The sequence below is a fragment of the Solea senegalensis genome, linkage group LG9, assembly GCF_019176455.1.
Source record: "Solea senegalensis isolate Sse05_10M linkage group LG9, IFAPA_SoseM_1, whole genome shotgun sequence".
Classification (NCBI taxonomy): domain Eukaryota; kingdom Metazoa; phylum Chordata; class Actinopteri; order Pleuronectiformes; family Soleidae; genus Solea; species Solea senegalensis.
In genome coordinates this window covers 24665430-24682636 of record NC_058029.1, presented here as the reverse complement: position 1 = coordinate 24682636, position 17207 = coordinate 24665430, and the positions used below count along the sequence as shown (strand labels likewise).

The 17207-nt window shown below is 41.4% G+C and overlaps 1 protein-coding gene across 5 annotated transcripts in view; it reads right to left on the bottom strand.

Moving 5' to 3' along the window:
• arhgef1b (Rho guanine nucleotide exchange factor (GEF) 1b) overlaps window positions 1-17207 on the bottom strand; it is a 53301-nt gene that overhangs the window by 10841 nt on the left and 25253 nt on the right. For 2 of the 5 annotated variants that reach the window (XM_044033552.1, XM_044033550.1), the window contains 13 exons: window positions 14205-14303; window positions 11790-11832; window positions 11591-11696; window positions 10807-10947; window positions 8574-8603; window positions 7587-7698; window positions 7431-7506; window positions 7275-7304; window positions 6712-6912; window positions 5706-5847; window positions 4066-4077; window positions 2522-2683; window positions 1060-1250 (listed from right to left, as the gene is read on the bottom strand). In XM_044033552.1, the coding sequence (XP_043889487.1) occupies window positions 1060-1250; window positions 2522-2683; window positions 4066-4077; window positions 5706-5847; window positions 6712-6912; window positions 7275-7304; window positions 7431-7506; window positions 7587-7698; window positions 8574-8603; window positions 10807-10947; window positions 11591-11696; window positions 11790-11832; window positions 14205-14303 (1345 nt within the window). Of the gene's footprint in view, window positions 1-1059; window positions 1251-2521; window positions 2684-4065; window positions 4078-5705; window positions 5848-6711; window positions 6913-7274; window positions 7305-7430; window positions 7507-7586; window positions 7699-8573; window positions 8604-8677; window positions 8867-10806; window positions 10948-11590; window positions 11697-11789; window positions 11833-14204; window positions 14304-17207 lie in introns of those variants that run through there. The other 3 variants (XM_044033551.1, XM_044033553.1, XM_044033554.1) reach the window with 3 other exon arrangements.

Genomic DNA, 17207 nt, shown 5'->3' with positions numbered 1-17207 from the left:
TAGCCACGCATCAATGACACGTGTTATTGTCATTGTTAGTGTTATTATGTAGCACTTTTTCCTATCAAAGTAAGGCAGACAATCAGCTGTGAACGAGCATGCAGGGGCCGTCTACAAATTACAATTACAAATACTACAACTATAATGATTTTATAGTTACTAAATTGTACTATGGTAATGATTTTAGCTAATATTCTGAATAAGAATTCCCAGAAATAATGAAAAGTATATCTTCTTTTCCCAAATAGATTATAGTATATATATATATATGTTATAGTATAGTATATATATATATGTAAAAAACAATACACAACATATATATGTATATACATATGTATCTATGTACACACATATGTATATACGTATGTGTGTGCATATATGTATATATATACATATATGTATATATATGTACAAACACACATATGTATATATATATACACACACATATGTATATATGTGTGTGCATATATGTATATATATACACACACGTATATATATATATACACACATATGTATATACATATATATACACACGTATATATATGTGTGTGTGCATATATGTATATATACACACATATATGTGTATATAATATTATACAGTAAAAAGGCCATAGGCTGTGAAAAGGCTAGAATGTCAGTGAGAAAAATAAATATTTTTTTATGTGCATCATTTCCTCACAACTTATTATAATCCTATTGAATGAACTATTTCACTACAGACAGATGTCTCCTCTCAGCAGTGTTTCTGACCAACACTGTCAGAGCAGACAGACGGCTGCGTCTGTTTAAGTTGAAGAATGAAAAACTTAATATCATTAAATCACAATTATTCTGATCAGGATAATCCAGATTGGAAATGCTGAATCCCTGCACGATAAAAACTCTGATGTGGGAGAGTGAGTGGTTTACATGTCAGAGGCTGTCTAACATACCTGATGTTTCAAATATCTTTTTATGTCCTAATAAAATGTATTATTATTCATTATGCAATCACACTTCAAAAAAACCTCAACTATCACTTCAATGTGTTTTTGCTCCTTCATCTCTCCTCCTCCTCACCATTGATGACCTCCTGCCTCTTGGTCTCCTTCTTGCTGAGGCTGGACAGAGCTTCGGGGGAGGCCAGCTCCCTCCAGTTGGGTGGATCATGCTCAAACTCCAGGAGGCGTGGGGACAGCTCCTCCAGCTGTGGGGAGGGGCTGGTTGGGGATTGGCCGGGCCCCTCGGGACTTAAAAGTAGTCCCTCGGTACTGAGAGAGGGAGGAAGTGGGTGAAAAAGAATAGTTTAGATGGGTCACTAAGTGGCTTTTATGTGAGAACACCCCGGTTCCTTTTATAAACTGGAGTTAGATGAGAATAGAAAGGTGACACGTAGATATTTAACCATGTTCTGTTAGAGATTTGCAGCAATATTAAACCAAAGTCAATTATCAAATAATCAGCTGATAATTTATCAATTGATTTGTTCATTATTAAATATAATAAAAATCTTAATCTTAGTTTTCAGAAGCTCCTCCTCCTCCTCAAATGTACACACTTTGTGGAGCAAAAACAGAAAAAGCTTTTTTTATCACTCTATTAATAATGTTTTATTTGATTAATAATCATAATTGTTGCAGCCCTAGTTTTTTTTTTTTATGAAGATAATTGTTGATTTACAAATAAACCAGATGACAAGCTGGTTAAACCTGGATCCTTTAAACAATAACATTCGTAGCTTTTAAATCTCTACATAAAAAGAAGAAAAAACTATATCTGCAAAATATTTAGACATTTGTTAAACATTTTATTTCACTGTTTAATCTCCATATCTGTTTGTGTAGTTTCCATCGTATCATTAAAAACCCACGTGAAGACTTTCAAATACGATGAAAATCACTTTAAAGGTACAGTGTGTAAGATTTTTGGCCAAAACGGGATACAAAATAATTAAGACTTATTTTATTTGTTGTTTTTGTGATTGCATGAATCATTGTCGTTTTCTCTGTGGAGGATTACCCTAAACATCTGCTGACTTTTGATGCTTATTGAGTTCTCCGACACACTTGGAAGGGAAGTGAGCGTCAGTTATATCATGGAACTTCACCAGTAGACACTGAGCCTTTAAGTCGTGGTAAAATAAAAGATATAAACAGACGTAAACAGATGTCCTGTCATTTATAGTCAGCCAGCATTGACCATATGTTTACCAAGTGGTCAATACTGGGTCACATACGTGGCTCTGTGTTGTTAAAGTGTTCCTCGCTCACTGTCAGTCACAGCAGTCGATACAGAGTCCGGCTAATTCATGTCCTCTCGCAGGAGACAACAGACATGTGTCCTTTACAAATAACTGATGCCACTCACCTTAACAAAGACCTATTTAAACGTGCTCTAGCTCAGTGTAAGTACAGTCAATATTCTATAATAATCTCATTCCTGTATATTTAGCTTCAGTGTGTTTTGTTATGTTTTTTTTTCATCTGTCCCTGACGTGCACCTCTCCAGCCAGAGGCTCTAAGAGATGCTTTGTCCATCTTACGGACGGTGGTGCTGGGGGGTGAGCGGGGCAGGTGTTGTGGTGGTACAAGGCGGCTGGAGGTCCACATCGCTACGGGAGCGGGACTGTTTGGCCCGGGAAGAGCCGCGGCGGCGGGACGAGTGTCGATCCACGCGAGCACTCTCGCTACGACCCAATTTCCTACTGTAGGGAGGGAAGGTGGGAGAGGAGGTGGGAGGAAAGATAGGGGATGCAGAGGAGTCGTAAGGAGAAATTGGAATAGGAAAAGAGGGAGGGGGGCAAATACAAAGAAAGACAGAGACAACAAAGATGCCACACACAGAGAAAAAGATGACAAATAAAGTCGAGGAGGAGGACAGCGTGAAAAGTGAATTATCCAAACCACATGCAGCCATTGATGAAGGTCAGAGAGAGGAGGAGGAGGAGGAGCATAAATACGATTATGTTACATTAGTAAAGGATTCATGTCAAACAAAGGGAAATCAAAAATAATCACAAGAACAAAAGAAAGAGACAAAATGAGTGACAGATGAATATGCATGAATCTGACATGCATATATGAGTTAGACAATGAAACATAGAGAGTATGACATAGAATATGCTTCATCTGCTCTACGTCTACATTTCCTTCACGAGTCACTGATTTGAGCCACTTTACAACAGTATGTTCAAGTGGCACAGACACATAGTCAGCACTGACTGTGTGGGTCAAACACGAGGCTCTCCAGAAGTCCAGAGAGAAGAGGAGATGCTGGTCTACAGTACTCCAAGCTTACGTGGTACGTTTGTGTCACTCAACCCAAACGACGGATTTCAAACCAGCCTTTTGAGTCGATTCATTCATCCATGATTAAAGACATAGGCCGTAGCCATGAAAAGAAATGCAGATAAATAAAAACATTGCCAAGAGTATATACATAAAGTGCTCATGTTGCTTGAGGCGCATGAGGGCAACAACGACGGCGAGGGAGCCGAGGTGTAGAATATGTTTTTCAAGAATTCAACACCACGACTATACTGCGAGAGGTGTCCGGTTTGCAAATAAGAATTAAAAGCATGACGGAACGCAGCATCCACGCACACGCGACACGTCTGACGCGAACCAGGCCTGAGCCCGACTTTGAGAAACTCTGTTTAATACAATATCAGGATCAGAACATGGTGCCACATGTTTCCTGTGTGGTGTGAGACTGGGCGTCTGGGTGGTTCTTGGTGCCGGGGGAGTACGCGGAGCACGTTCAGTGCTGACTATGTCCCAGAACCTGAACTATGACTTTAGAGAAGCAGCCCTGTGCTGCACCTACACTGCATACACACTGTGTCTACCAGGAACTTCACAAGACATCATCATCATCATCATCATCATCATCATCATCTCAACAGTTCTACAGAACATTCACACCCACTTCACTCAGGCTAACTCCTTCACAAGCATGTTACAATACTTAGCCATGCAGTGTGTTTGTGTTTGGTCTGAGGTGTGAGTGTTAGCACATGTGAGGCATATATGGTCAGTATGTGGCCTGAAGCATGTCCAAGACTCTGTCAAAGGCGCTGACACCCACCTTGTCTTCCGTCTGTAAAAACACGGGACACCACATTGTTACACACTCCACCTTTGAGTTTTGACTATTGTAAAAGCCAGAGAAACATCCACAACATGCAAAATGCAAAAAAACCAACATACAGTCATCATCTGAACACATCAGGTCAGGGAATAATGTCCAATAACAGCCCGCGCACAACATGGAGACAAGCGGGACCATGACAGACGCAGACACTTTGAAAAGCACATGGAACAAACAGCACGACCTATCTGCATTACCTTTGACCTTTGAGACGTGTGTTTAAATATAAACACATTCAAACTATTGAGTTCACACAGTGGTGATTCGGCCAATCAGCTCCACACGACATCCCTGAGCTGCACACACAGGAAGTGGTTTTATTGTATGTCGAGACAGACGGCGGCAGCAACAACAACAACAACAACACTGAGCGAGAACAGCTGCGAACAGTTTGAGTATGACTGACAACACAAAGACACGAAAAGTTTCACAAATGAAGTCTACTGCTCAAACTTCAGCAGTTTGAAGGGACATTCACTTCCTGTCCTCGTGCTGCTGCTGCATACACATCAACGCTCCCTCAACCTAGCCCATATTCAGATGAATGACGCAGCACCTAAATAATCTTGCATCAACAAGAGAAGTCACTAAAATGACACACTGTTGCTTTAACTGAACAACAGCACTGGGCTTTCCATGTTTCCTTGTAACGTGATGAAAAACTAACCATCTTGCCACATTTGAATGATTAAAGACGTTTTCAAATCATGTAAAATTCTGCAAAAAGTCAAAGACAAAGTCAGCATTAACAACGTTTTTAACAAACAGACTCTTGTCATAATTCTGGCCACAGCCCTCTGTCTCCCTCTTTCTTTAATCAGTGGTACTGCAGCCTCACAGCAGGAGTCTACTCTTCTTCTCTACTTCATTTCCTCACCTGTAGGGATTTTGAATAACGTAGAGGTTTTCGGTGCGTTTTAGCGTGGAGGCGGGGCATTTAACTAGCTAGTAAGAGGAGGCCATATTTAGACACACCTAAAAGAATGGAGAGCAGCGCAGTTATTCTTTTCACATGTTCTCAGCCACTATTTTCTCACATTTAACATGTGAAGAAGACGGTCTTTAAAGACGATATATCTTTTATTTTGAAAGACACATTTGCTGGAATCTAAATATCCCAAATAATAAAATAAATGCACATGACTGACAATGAAGCACTGTAGTAAACGTTAGGAGACGCACGACAGGAAACAAATAGGACACATGGTTGAGAATGATGTTAGGGACAGAGGACACATGCTGTTGTGAGGGAGACAAAGAAGAAAGGGAAACAGGGTTTGAGGGAGACGGAAGGAAAGAAGGGCTGGAAGGGAAGACTGGGTCCAAGTTCACCTGCTGAAAATCCTCCTCAGAACTGCACAACTGAGCAACGGGCAGCATGACAAAAGCTTGCACACGGCAGCGACACACTGCTGGGGGAGGTTGCCAGCTTTCCCCTTTTACCCCCTGGCTGTTGCCTCTGTACTGTGTTTCCCCTGAACACCTCCCACACAGTGTCACTATAAACAGATTATAATCTCTAATCCTGAAAGTGCTCAAGATGCTGTTCTGTGCATTTCCATCTCCATCCTCCTCACCTGTCTTTTTCCAAATTCTCCTCTGTGGGCGTGTCAATGGGAGAGACAGGCTCCCCAAGGTTCAGCACCCCCCCCAGCCCCACCGGTGACACATCCCCCCCATCAGAGAGGGCCGGAGGCTCTAAGCGGTTGCTCAAGAGGCCTGGGGGATTAAAAAAAAAGGAGTGAGGCATTATAAAGTGGTGCTTTCATCCAGTAAATGAACAATTATTCAGTCTATTATTTAAAAATGCTGGAGAATAAATAATATATAGATCATTTTACATAAGGAAACAAACAGCAGATGCTGACAATACTTAGTCATATACAGTTGGTAATTTATAATAAAGTGCTAAACAACAGCTATTATCCCCGTCTCTGAGCATTTACAGTTACTTTTCATTTACTTACTACTTTAATTTGAATTTCCTTGAAAAGACGAGCAGGAACTATTGATGACACAACAGCCGTGGACAATTATTAATCAATAATTAAACAGTGATTATTGGTTAACACTGAGATATTGCTGCATTCATGCTGTTGTACTGCTGCAGTGCAGTTTATTTAAGTTACAATATTACATTTAACTGAACTCATGTCAGACAGAAATACACGCTGACAATTACATCCTCAGTTTTTAAAGAAGTCCTAGTTGAGTTTATTGAGTTTATGAGGTGCTGACTGCAGCCTGCACAGACACTGACACTTGAACTCTGCCACACTGAGGCCCGTGGAGAACACCTGTGCTTTTAGCTCACAGGGACTCACTGAGTTTAATCTGAACTAATCTGCACTAATCTGCTGATGTCGTAAAATGACACATGTGAAGTCTCTGATGGAGGCAGGGGAGTGATCCAGGAGGACATGTTATTAGCTAAGTGACTAAAACATGTTTCCCTTCCTGCCAGTAGCCATATTATTTCAGATGTTAGTCACGGTCCATGTCTCAAGCTGGATTACACTCACACGATAACTCAAAGACTCAGCAGTGAACAGTGAACACACTCAGACTCACTCACAAGCTTACCATCAGGGATAGTAGACTCTGGGCTGAGGGCGGTGCTGATGCTGTTGCCTGAAGTGTCACTTATTTCTACCCCAGGTACAGAGACGGAGCTCCCACTGGAGTGAGACTTCCTGCTGGGCAGTGACAGTACTGGAGCATCGGTCAGGGAGCCTCTGCCTGGAGTTAGACTCTTACGCTCCAGACTGTTTTTATCCTTCTCCACTGAAGAAGGGGAAGAAAAACAACAGTTACCCGATCTGCAGGCAACAGAGACGCAGACAATTAAAAGCACTTCGGTCGGTGAAAAAAGACAGACAGAGATTGTGTGAGACAAACAGACGAGTGTGATGCAATCAGGGCCTGTGCATGTAAACGAGAGGGTGAGTCCAGTCTACAGTGTGTAGTAAAAACCGATTCTTCAAACATTCACCCTGAACCATAGAATCCACTAAACCATGCCCCGCCCACATCCCTATCCCAGGTGGACTTGGAACATGCAGACATGCTTATGGGTTTGATTAGTAAGGGTGTGACAACTCTACAGATAAAGAGAGGGAGGGGTGGGAACCCTGGACGACTAGTACCTTCAGCCTCCATTTTAGGTTTGACCTCAGCTGTAACAGGAAAGAAGTGCAGAACAACATGTTCTCATATCCATCCATGGATATCAACGTGGAAATGCACTACATCTACTTTTATTTTAAATGTGAATATAGTAACAGATTAAAGGGAATACATACTGCTGCCTGCGATCCAGCTGGGGATGCCTGGAAACACCCCTCTGGGCTTGCCCTTGGTAGATTCATCCTTCTTATTCTGCAAATAACACAGATAAGGAGTGAGAAAGACAGTCTGAAACACGTTAATATACACATGGGATTGACTTTTCTGTTTACCTTTACCAGCTGCCTCCTGAAGAAGCCTCCTCTGGACTTCTTACTGTCCACTGCCCTGGTTTTCACCCCAAGGTGCTTCATGTAGTAGACGACGGCTGAAAAGATGGATTGGCTAAAGTAGAATTGAAAGAAATGTGTTAATCAACAATAATGTGATACTGTTTTTTTTCTGTACGGCACTTTTAATTCAAAAATTTGAAGTTCATTCAAAATACTGAAACACAGCGTCAGGGTTTGTGATGCCGGTCGCAATCAGCGGTGCTGTCGCTATAAACACCAGACTCCTCTGTTAAATATTGAGATTGTAGACATCTCCCTGGTAATTGTTGGAGATTAAGCCACATTTTTAGGATTGTTAAGTCTTTTTAAACTGAACTACAGTTCAGCATTGTTCGGCTTGATTTCTGTGCCGGACGTCTCTTCCTTTCAGTGGAAACACATTATCTCTTATATTATCTCATTATCTCATACAACCCCACAAAAAACCCTGAAACATGCCTTTAATTCACACGCTTTAGTGCTGTTAATGTGACACAAAATGTAACACAATGTGTTTCCAGCCGTTACAGCCTCTCTCAAGCACTCAACAGGTGTTCAGGGTTTTAAGAGTTTGGGGCGGATCAAAGAGTCCTCAAAGGAAGGAGGAGTTAAAGAGTTGTGGGAGGAGGGAACAATATGACACAGAAAGGAGAAAAGACGAAACAGGAGACGTTGAGATTAAAGACGAGGGGAGTCTGTATACACTCTGAAATGCACACAATCCATAGGGATGCATGAAAGTGTCTACTAAGACTAACTCATCATGCAAAACATCACTTAAGAAATAAACATTTAAAAAAAGATACTGCTGTCATTTGTACTTGGTACTTGAATGAATGATGTGCGTTGGCCACACCCAAATTCAGAAAAAGCATCAAATAAGCTGACATGTAAACATAAAACCTTTATCAAGTAAAAACTAAAGTCAATAAAAAATAGTCAACTCACCATTTCTCCTCGTCTGAGACGATAGTTGGTCTGAAAGAGAAGAGACAGATGTTAGTGATGTCACTGCGGCATGTTTTTAAGTCTTGCAGCAGCATCAAGCTCACCTCTTCTTCTTAAGTAGCATTTTTTCTCTCTCTCGCTCGACTGATTACTGACTGTGTTTTGGGCCGGTGGAACCTGAAGTGGCTGAGCTTTTGCTGATCCAACTCAAAGCTGATTGTTGTGTTATTGTGTTCAGAGCAGATGCTATGGAACATATTCTAAAAAGAAAAAATTCCAAAAGAAAAGGCAAAAAAAAAAAAAGAGGAAAAAATCAAAAAAGCAGGAGACGCATTAAAAGCTGCGACTCCGTCTGCTCTAAAAGTTTAAAAATCGACTTTGCACCGCGTCTGTCGGCAGAGAGATGCGGTCAGATCTGGTTTTGTCTCTCTTTGCAAACGCAATACAAACGGAAAAATGCTCCAACGTGGCGGAAAAGTCTATTTAAGCGTGTTTTTGTCTGATGCAACATGCAGGCAAGACTGTAAGAAATCAGATCCCCGTGTTTTGTTATGAACATGAAGGGTGGGAGGGGTTTCCACAGGATTGTCCCTGCATGATCCAATCAGATAGTGTCGCGGCCTTGTTCTCACACACAGACGGACCAATGAGAAACAGATGGTGTGTTTTGGTCTGCTGGGGGAGAGAGCGATGATTGTCAGGATGAATGAAGTCAACTGAATGAGTTACTTGTGTGATGGAGATAGAGACTCACTTGTGTGACGATAAAGTCTTTAATGACTTAATGACACAGTCATTCTTCTGTCTCTTCTCCAGTGTTTATAGCTGGTGTTGCTAGGGAAAAAAGCACTTCCTTTCATTTCTGTTTACTTTGTTCTCTCTCTTCTGACATGATGAAGCGAGACAGTCTTCCTCTCCCCTTCTCTGTCTGACTCACTTCTTGTGGAGTATAAGACGCTGCAGTCGGCCACGAGGGTCAAGGTTAACTTTCTCCTGGACCTCTTGCTTCACTCACTCGGCCTCAGTGACCCTCCGGCCCCGTCTCTGTTCCACAAACCTCCACCCTTCCCTTTGGTTGGCACAATACCAGGGGAGGGCCTTCCTGCCAGCGTGGCACTGCTGACTCCATCTTTTCCTCTTGGCCTCTTCATTTCTTCCGTACTCTTCCAGTCCAGTGAGCTTCATTCTCTCCGGCTCCTGCTGTGTTTTGTCTCCACATCCTGAATGATCTTGTTTGTGTGCCAGGCTGATGTGGATGATACAGCTTTGTAAAAACACCAGGTGCAAACTTCAGAGAGAACAGAGCTGTGTTTTACGATTTTAACAGACGTGATCTAACGTGAGCTACTTTAAAAGACAGACTTGCAGATATACGAGCGAGAGGACCATTTAGAAGAGAAGAAAACACAAACATCCCATGCTCCTCTTCACCTCTGAACAGATTCTGGATGTGAATATGCAGAGTTTGATGCGCAGAGAGCAAAATTGGCATCAAAACAGCAAAAGCTATGGGCTTTTTTTAAATTCAATATCTCCAATGACAGCTGTGGAAAATGACGTCATCTCTCAACTGCAACAACATTTGTGATTCTCATCACTGGGCTGTAAATGGTGGATGAAAAAAGTATTTTATCTGCTACCTCCACCTGACACCTGAGGGTTCAGAGATTCAGCTCCTCTCGTTCCACGGTTTAAGGATATTTTTTATTATACATTTGAGAAAATCACTGCTGAGCATAAACTACAAGTTTATGGAGTTTATTTGACTGGTCCTCAAACGTGGTTCAATAACACACTGGAGAAAACACTACTAGAGATTATTAGAGATTACTTACCCATGACGCAACCCTAAACCTTGACCAATGTCAGTCTGATTGGACTTTTGATTGGACCAGAATACTGAGTATCATATCTGCTCATCCCTTACCATTTGTTTATGGTGTGAACAAGTTAACGGGGACTTTACTGGACGTCTTGACACTATAGATTTATGTAAAAGCTGTTTTAATTGTACCTAATAAATGTTTGGGAGTTTATTTGACCCTCTATTGGCTAAAGCTCCAAAAATGTGACAGGCACAAGTTCGAGGCACAAATATCCAAACTAAACTCATTTAAACTATTGAATAGATAATATGGATTAGCATATATGAAACAGGGTTTTAACATCTGTTTCTAATGTCCTGCTTAATGCTCATCAGTATCAAAACCAAGTCGACACACAAGCAACTCACTGTGTCTCCGACATCTTGTCCAGCAGGTTCTCAGCCACAGACTTCTCCTTCATCTCCCTCGGGACGCGGTCGGTGGGATAGTGGCTCTCCACGTCGTTGAGCTCGGCTTCATTGGGGGTCATACCCATCATCCTCTTCTGCCTGTGCAAGACAAAGTGGGAGGAGGAGGCGGCGGCGGATGAGCACATTTTCAAAAACAAGTATCCAGTGAGCAGAAAGGCTGGAGATGGCAAGTCTTGCTTTTCTCTGCATGCTCACATTAGCATATATACAGTCTGGATGGAAATCACACTTATAACACACAATCCTTTATAACGTGATCATGTTTACGTGTCAAATACGAAAGGTAGTTTCCTCTGGGACAAGAGGGGAAAAAACTATTTAAGCCACATCACAAAAGGATCCCAAATAACACTTTACAATATGCAAAACTGAATTCACTTTATTTAATGTTGGAATAACTGTAAATAAACATTTAATGTTATTTAGGTTCATTAAGATATGAATTCAAAGATTTATGAAGCGACTGGTGTTGTCAGTTGACGCCATTTATGGGAGTAGCATAAAAAAGCGAACATTCGAACTGATCAATCGATTATAAAATGAGTTGTTCATTTAGTAATCCATTAATAAGTGATGAATCCTCAGAAGGCTGTCATCACTGCTCAAGAGACTTGATACGTGGATGTCCAAAGTAAATATTTAGGTGATGATACCAGACCAGCCGAGTCCAGGATGGGGGTAAGGGGTGTGTGTGTGTGTGTGTGTGTGTGTGTGGGGTCACCTGAAGTCTTCCAGCTGCTTGGCCACTTCAGCAGCCTGTTGATTCTGAACTTCCTGAGCATAATGCTTCTGTGTGTCTTCAGACAGCAGGTCTGGACGTGTTCGGTCTTTAATGTCAGCACACAGAGGAAAGGAGCTGAGTTTGGTAAAGGATGTGTAACAATGACTGAAAACAAAGTCACCACAGGAAGTGAACTTACCCAAATCGTAAGATATTTGACTTGGCACAGCCACTCTGAGAATCTGTGACACAAGAGAGATAAGAGAAGTCAGTACATTTGAGAAGATATAGGGCTGTTCATTTAACATGTCCCACTTCTGGTTCAACTGGAACTACTGACAGTTTCTCTTTTACAGTGGTCGTCTGGTTCCTCTAAGTGTGAGGACGCACAACACGGGGGACATTCAATGAGATGAGAGAGACTTATGGGTGCAGTGAAGCAAGTGTGGTCAGACAGCGTGGAAACAGCTCCTGTTCCCTGGCCATCAAACCCCACCAAAGGTGTCGATGAGAGAAGTGTGTGACCCAAGCTTCATCATCGTCGAGGCAGGAATGAATGCAGAGGGTGATGCAGTAGCTTAATATCACCACAAGGGGTCGTCTGAACACCAGAAATAAAATATCATTTAAAAACACCTCCAATAGAAAAAAAACAAGATATTCCAAATGGGAGATACGGAGCTCTGTCACTGACATGAAAACAACCACAGGCGCCAACTGAGGAAAAAAAGAAAAAGACAGGCCAAGAGACGATGATTCCTCCTGAAGGAGTTTCCCACGATCCTGACAGGAAGCAGCGGAGTTGGACAGAGACACAGAGAGACACACACACACACACACACACACACACAACAGAAAGACACAGGTGTGTTGCAGTGTGCACTAACACACGGTCATATGCTCACAACACAAACCATGATGTACACACAGTGTTCACGTCTCCACTGAGTCTAAAGCTGATCACAAGTACTGACACAAACATCATGACATGATAAAGGCTGATCTATATTTAAAAACAATATTTATACAGTACATTTATACAAGGAAATAATAAAAGCAAATCAAAACCTCAGAAAAACTGAAAGCACACAAATGAATGGGACATTTTTATATTTGGTTTTCTGCAGAGGAGAAAGTTAGACATGTGAGATAAGGACTGACACAAATCTACGTTACAGACACAAATCTACGTTACTGACACAAATCTACATGAAGGATAACATTTTCGGTTATTTCATCACGACACGTGATTCGTCTCACTTTCCTCTCATCTCTGCTGGGTTTGGGGGTGGGTGAAAAGGCAGAAACTAAATAACACCTCCATATTGTTGTTGATTTTGATCATAAGAATAATTAGTTGATATCATTGGTGTTAATGGTTTCAGTCATTCATTGTTGCTTACAGATTATATCAATGGAAACAACATTTCAGGAGAACAATTTTCAATGTTCTTTTCTTTAAATGTATAAAGAAGTGTACGACAGTGTAGAAACATTGAACTCTGGGTAAACGTTCAGATGCTCGGCTGCAAAGTTCAATTGTGCAGCAAACAAACAAACAGCAAGTTATTAAACAATTCAAAAAGTTAAGAGTTGCAGGGCTGGTGTCTCATTACCACACGGGGCTAACCGGGGTGGCAATGAGGATGTGATCACTTAGGCCCACTAGTGGTCATGTGACATGCTCACTGCTGTGGCAGGGAGAGGTTCTGCTGCATGCATTCAGTTTTATAATGTATGCATTATATGTATAAATACATAATACTTGTGTATAAGTATATTGTTGGGACCGTTTTATTGGTGTTCCAAACTGATGTTGGACAGACTCTAAGCGGGAATACACAGGCTGCAGTTGTGTCATCACAACATCCTGTTTCGTCGTTTTGTTTCCCCGATAAAAGTCTTCTGGCCGAAAACCAAGAAAACACAACACGACCTTCAGTTTAGAAGGTTAGAAAAGGCTGACTGAGGCCACTTTCACAATAAATGAATGGAATATTTTAAAAACCAGCTGAAGCTGCTACAAAAAGGCGACCAATACCCTTCCCATGCCAGTGGCTGTTCTGCTTTTTGTGTTTGTGTGTTTGTTTTCACTCCTGTGCCACGTGTGTGAATTGTGACATCATGGATGTAGAAAAAAAAAACCCAACCACCATAGATCTCAATGATACAGCGGCTAAAACTATTGCTTCGATGATCTGATTGGTTCAGTAAATGCAGTGTCCCGCGTTTTGAATGAACCGCTTGCAAGATGAATGAGTGTCGTAGCCTTTTGTGATGGAAAACGAACATCGACAGCAAAAACAGAGAAGGCGTGGAAAATGAGCATGGTGCGGTTATGCCGACTGGAGCTGATCATCATTTGACCCAGGAGTGAATGCCAATTAAACACCTCATGTAAAAACAGATTTGAAAGCAGGACTTAATAGGATTTTTGTCCAGTGACGATAGGTACATGATCGGTACTCATATAGCCTTTTCTTGTTTGGCCATTCACCCTTTCACACCCAGTCTTCACCAGCTGCTGGCACTAACATTGGGTCAGTTGTGAGAATTTGAAGATGCTCATGATCTATTTCAAATGAACACAGACAGCACAGTCTGCCATACTTACTGCACCCTTGTCCAAGAAGTTGTTGTAGAATTCCACAAACTGCTTCTTGGTCTCTTTGGCACTGAGGTTCCTGAAGAGGTCAGCATGGAGGTAACACAGCTGAGACAAGAGAGACGCAGAGGAAACCAGTGAGTGCTGATCAATCTCAATCCAATACAATATAATATCCCCTCTGTTGAATCATTGCATTACATGGTTTCTGTGCATTTGCCATGTTGCATTTGCACCAGATGCATTTAAATGTCGCCTGGGGAAAATACTGTATGTCGTAAAATAATCATGTGGGATCTTGAGTACACACCAAAACAAAGAGTAGAAAAACACTAACTCACAACAAACTGGGATAGTTTGTATGGTTTGAAGTGTGCTTGTATCAGGACCGGCATCAGACACAACATGACATCTTCAGTTTTAGTTTACCACTTTATCTCACTCTCCATCAAACTTCTTACTCCCTGCACCAAAGTCCATTAACAAAACCGTGGATTTGACGTCACATGACATGAGTTATTCACTGCTGCCTTCACCAGTAAGTTCAAATGTGTTCTTTTGGTTTGTTGGGACATAATTTGGGCGTGGCACTGTCGGCCGAGCAGCTGAAGATGCTGAGACTTTTGTTTAAAAGCTGTTTAAAAGGACAGGATTAGAAATGAGCACATTGGAGCGGCAGCTCAGGTTTGATCGGTTCGGGAAATTCAAGGTTAAGACTGTTTGGTCACATGACGAGGAGTGATAGTGATTCTACTGGACAAGGGATGTTGAAGATGGACGCTGTCGGGCAGGAGGAAAAAGAGGAAGATCACAGAGAAAGTTCATGGATGTTCTGAGCAATGAGCGGATGTGTCACAATGTCGGCAGTTTTGAAATCCTTTAAGATAGGCGATGAGGAGAAGAGTAGAGCAGACTGTAACCTGTGCTCTGCTAGACTGTCAAGAAGAGCTGGAGGAAAGTAGCTCCTTCAACAAGTGACGAGTCATCTGATAAAACATCTAAAGAATCAACACCAAGCAAAGCTAAATATTTACTATTCTACTTTTCTATTAGTCTACAAGTCTATCTGTTCCTACACTTTTGCTCACCTACAGATGTGGTGTTCCATTACAAACAAGGCTATCTGCTAATGGTTCAAGCACAACGCGTTCTTTTTGCTTTTTTCCAAGGAACAGTACTTGGTAACTACTCTGTGAACAAATCTTTTCAATCAACTGATTCTAATGATTCAGTTACACCGAAAACAACTGCTTTACAGGTCACTAGTGTGTGTGTTTGTGTCGCTCATGGCAGTTGTAAATATTTAAACAGCAGTATAGAATCTAATGTTGTATTTTGTTCACGTAAATAATATTAGTTGCAAAAAAAGTCTTTGCTGTAATGTAATATTCTAAAATACCAAGTACTAAAATTGAAGTAATCATACTTGTACTCAGTCAAAAGGGTTAGATGAGGCAGCAGTAAACTCTCCAATGAACCTGTGAACTAAAAAACACCCATTTTCTCCATGGACTTTGGTGCAGGAGAGTGAGTGATTTACAGTCAGAAAAGACTGAGTCTAATGTGAGCATTTGTTTCTCCTCCCTGAGTCCCTGCTGACGGTCATGTTCTCAGGGCGAGTGACAGCAGTGCTGACTGTGTGTTAGTACGTCATACAACAACATTAAACTAAACACAGATCATGTGACCAACTTCTCACAAATGTGAGGAAAGAAGAGAAGACGGGAGGGTGAGGAAGAGAGTGAGGGGAGGGTGTTACGACTATGGCATGTGTAACAGTACCTGGGGTTGGTCACCATGTCTGCATGCAGAACAAAAGGGAAAGGACAGGCATGCTTTACATCAGCAATGCAGTCTCTCTCACACACACACACACACACACACACACACACACACACACACACACACACACACACACGGGGTCATCAGCCTTCCATGTGCTCTATACCAGCTATAGAATAAACCTTGTACTGTTAGAATGATCAGGTTTTTACAATGAACGATCAATAATGAAGGTGGTGATTTTCTGGATCTCATTTCTCACTCAAGTGTAAATATGACAACGGCAGCAGGCGTTCAACAATCAAAGTAAAACACAGGCTGCTGCATTGAGATAATAAAAAAAATATTACATTGTCGGTGATGAAGGTATTTCACAGTTTTGGGATTAATAAAATACAGCAATTTCAGTTCATTTGAAGTATTACCGTAAACCTTCTCCTGACCTTTAAGACTCAAGCTACGACGAGGGCTGCAAGCGGTTCTGAAAGGGTCCTCGCGCCCCCCCTGTGCATGTCGGGGTGTGGAGTGACTTGGCCAACTACAATTATCCTGACAGACATGTCTGTAGGTGGAACCAGTGTTTATTTTTAATGTTGTAGGGGGCGCTGTGGAGTCCTTCTTCCAACATACAGTCCCGTGACCTACAGTACGTCAGACTGAAAATTGTGCTAAGAGTGTTCAAACATCTGTTGGCACTCGAGGTCGATTTTTCTCTTTCTGCAAACAACGGACTTTGCACCTTTACCGTGGTAACACCATGTTACAATGAGTCATGGTATTCACGTGGTATTGTCACCAATTCTGCATTCAAATATGTCAAATATGACCATATCAGCCTGGAGTTAAACTGATTTGTTTATACTGAACAAATAAATTGTCATTTTTATTTTTTTATTTTTTTGCAATAACTGTAAAAATCTACTATCAACCTTTAATTAAAAAAAAAAGATTTAGTGAGCATTTTCAAGTGACTCAGGTTGAATATTAACAATTTACGCCATTAGAGTTTATCCTGAAATTGGAAATTCTCGTTCTCTTGATAAAATGATGTATTGTCATATGCTGAAGTCCTGAATGATATATTAATATTCCCAGAAATGAAAGACATATTTTAACCTGTGAGGACACGGCACTGACTTTCATTCATTTCACCCTAACCTTAACCATAAGCACAATTTGCCTCATTAGGGTAACAAACCCAAGAACACACACTTGGATTATAAACGTTGT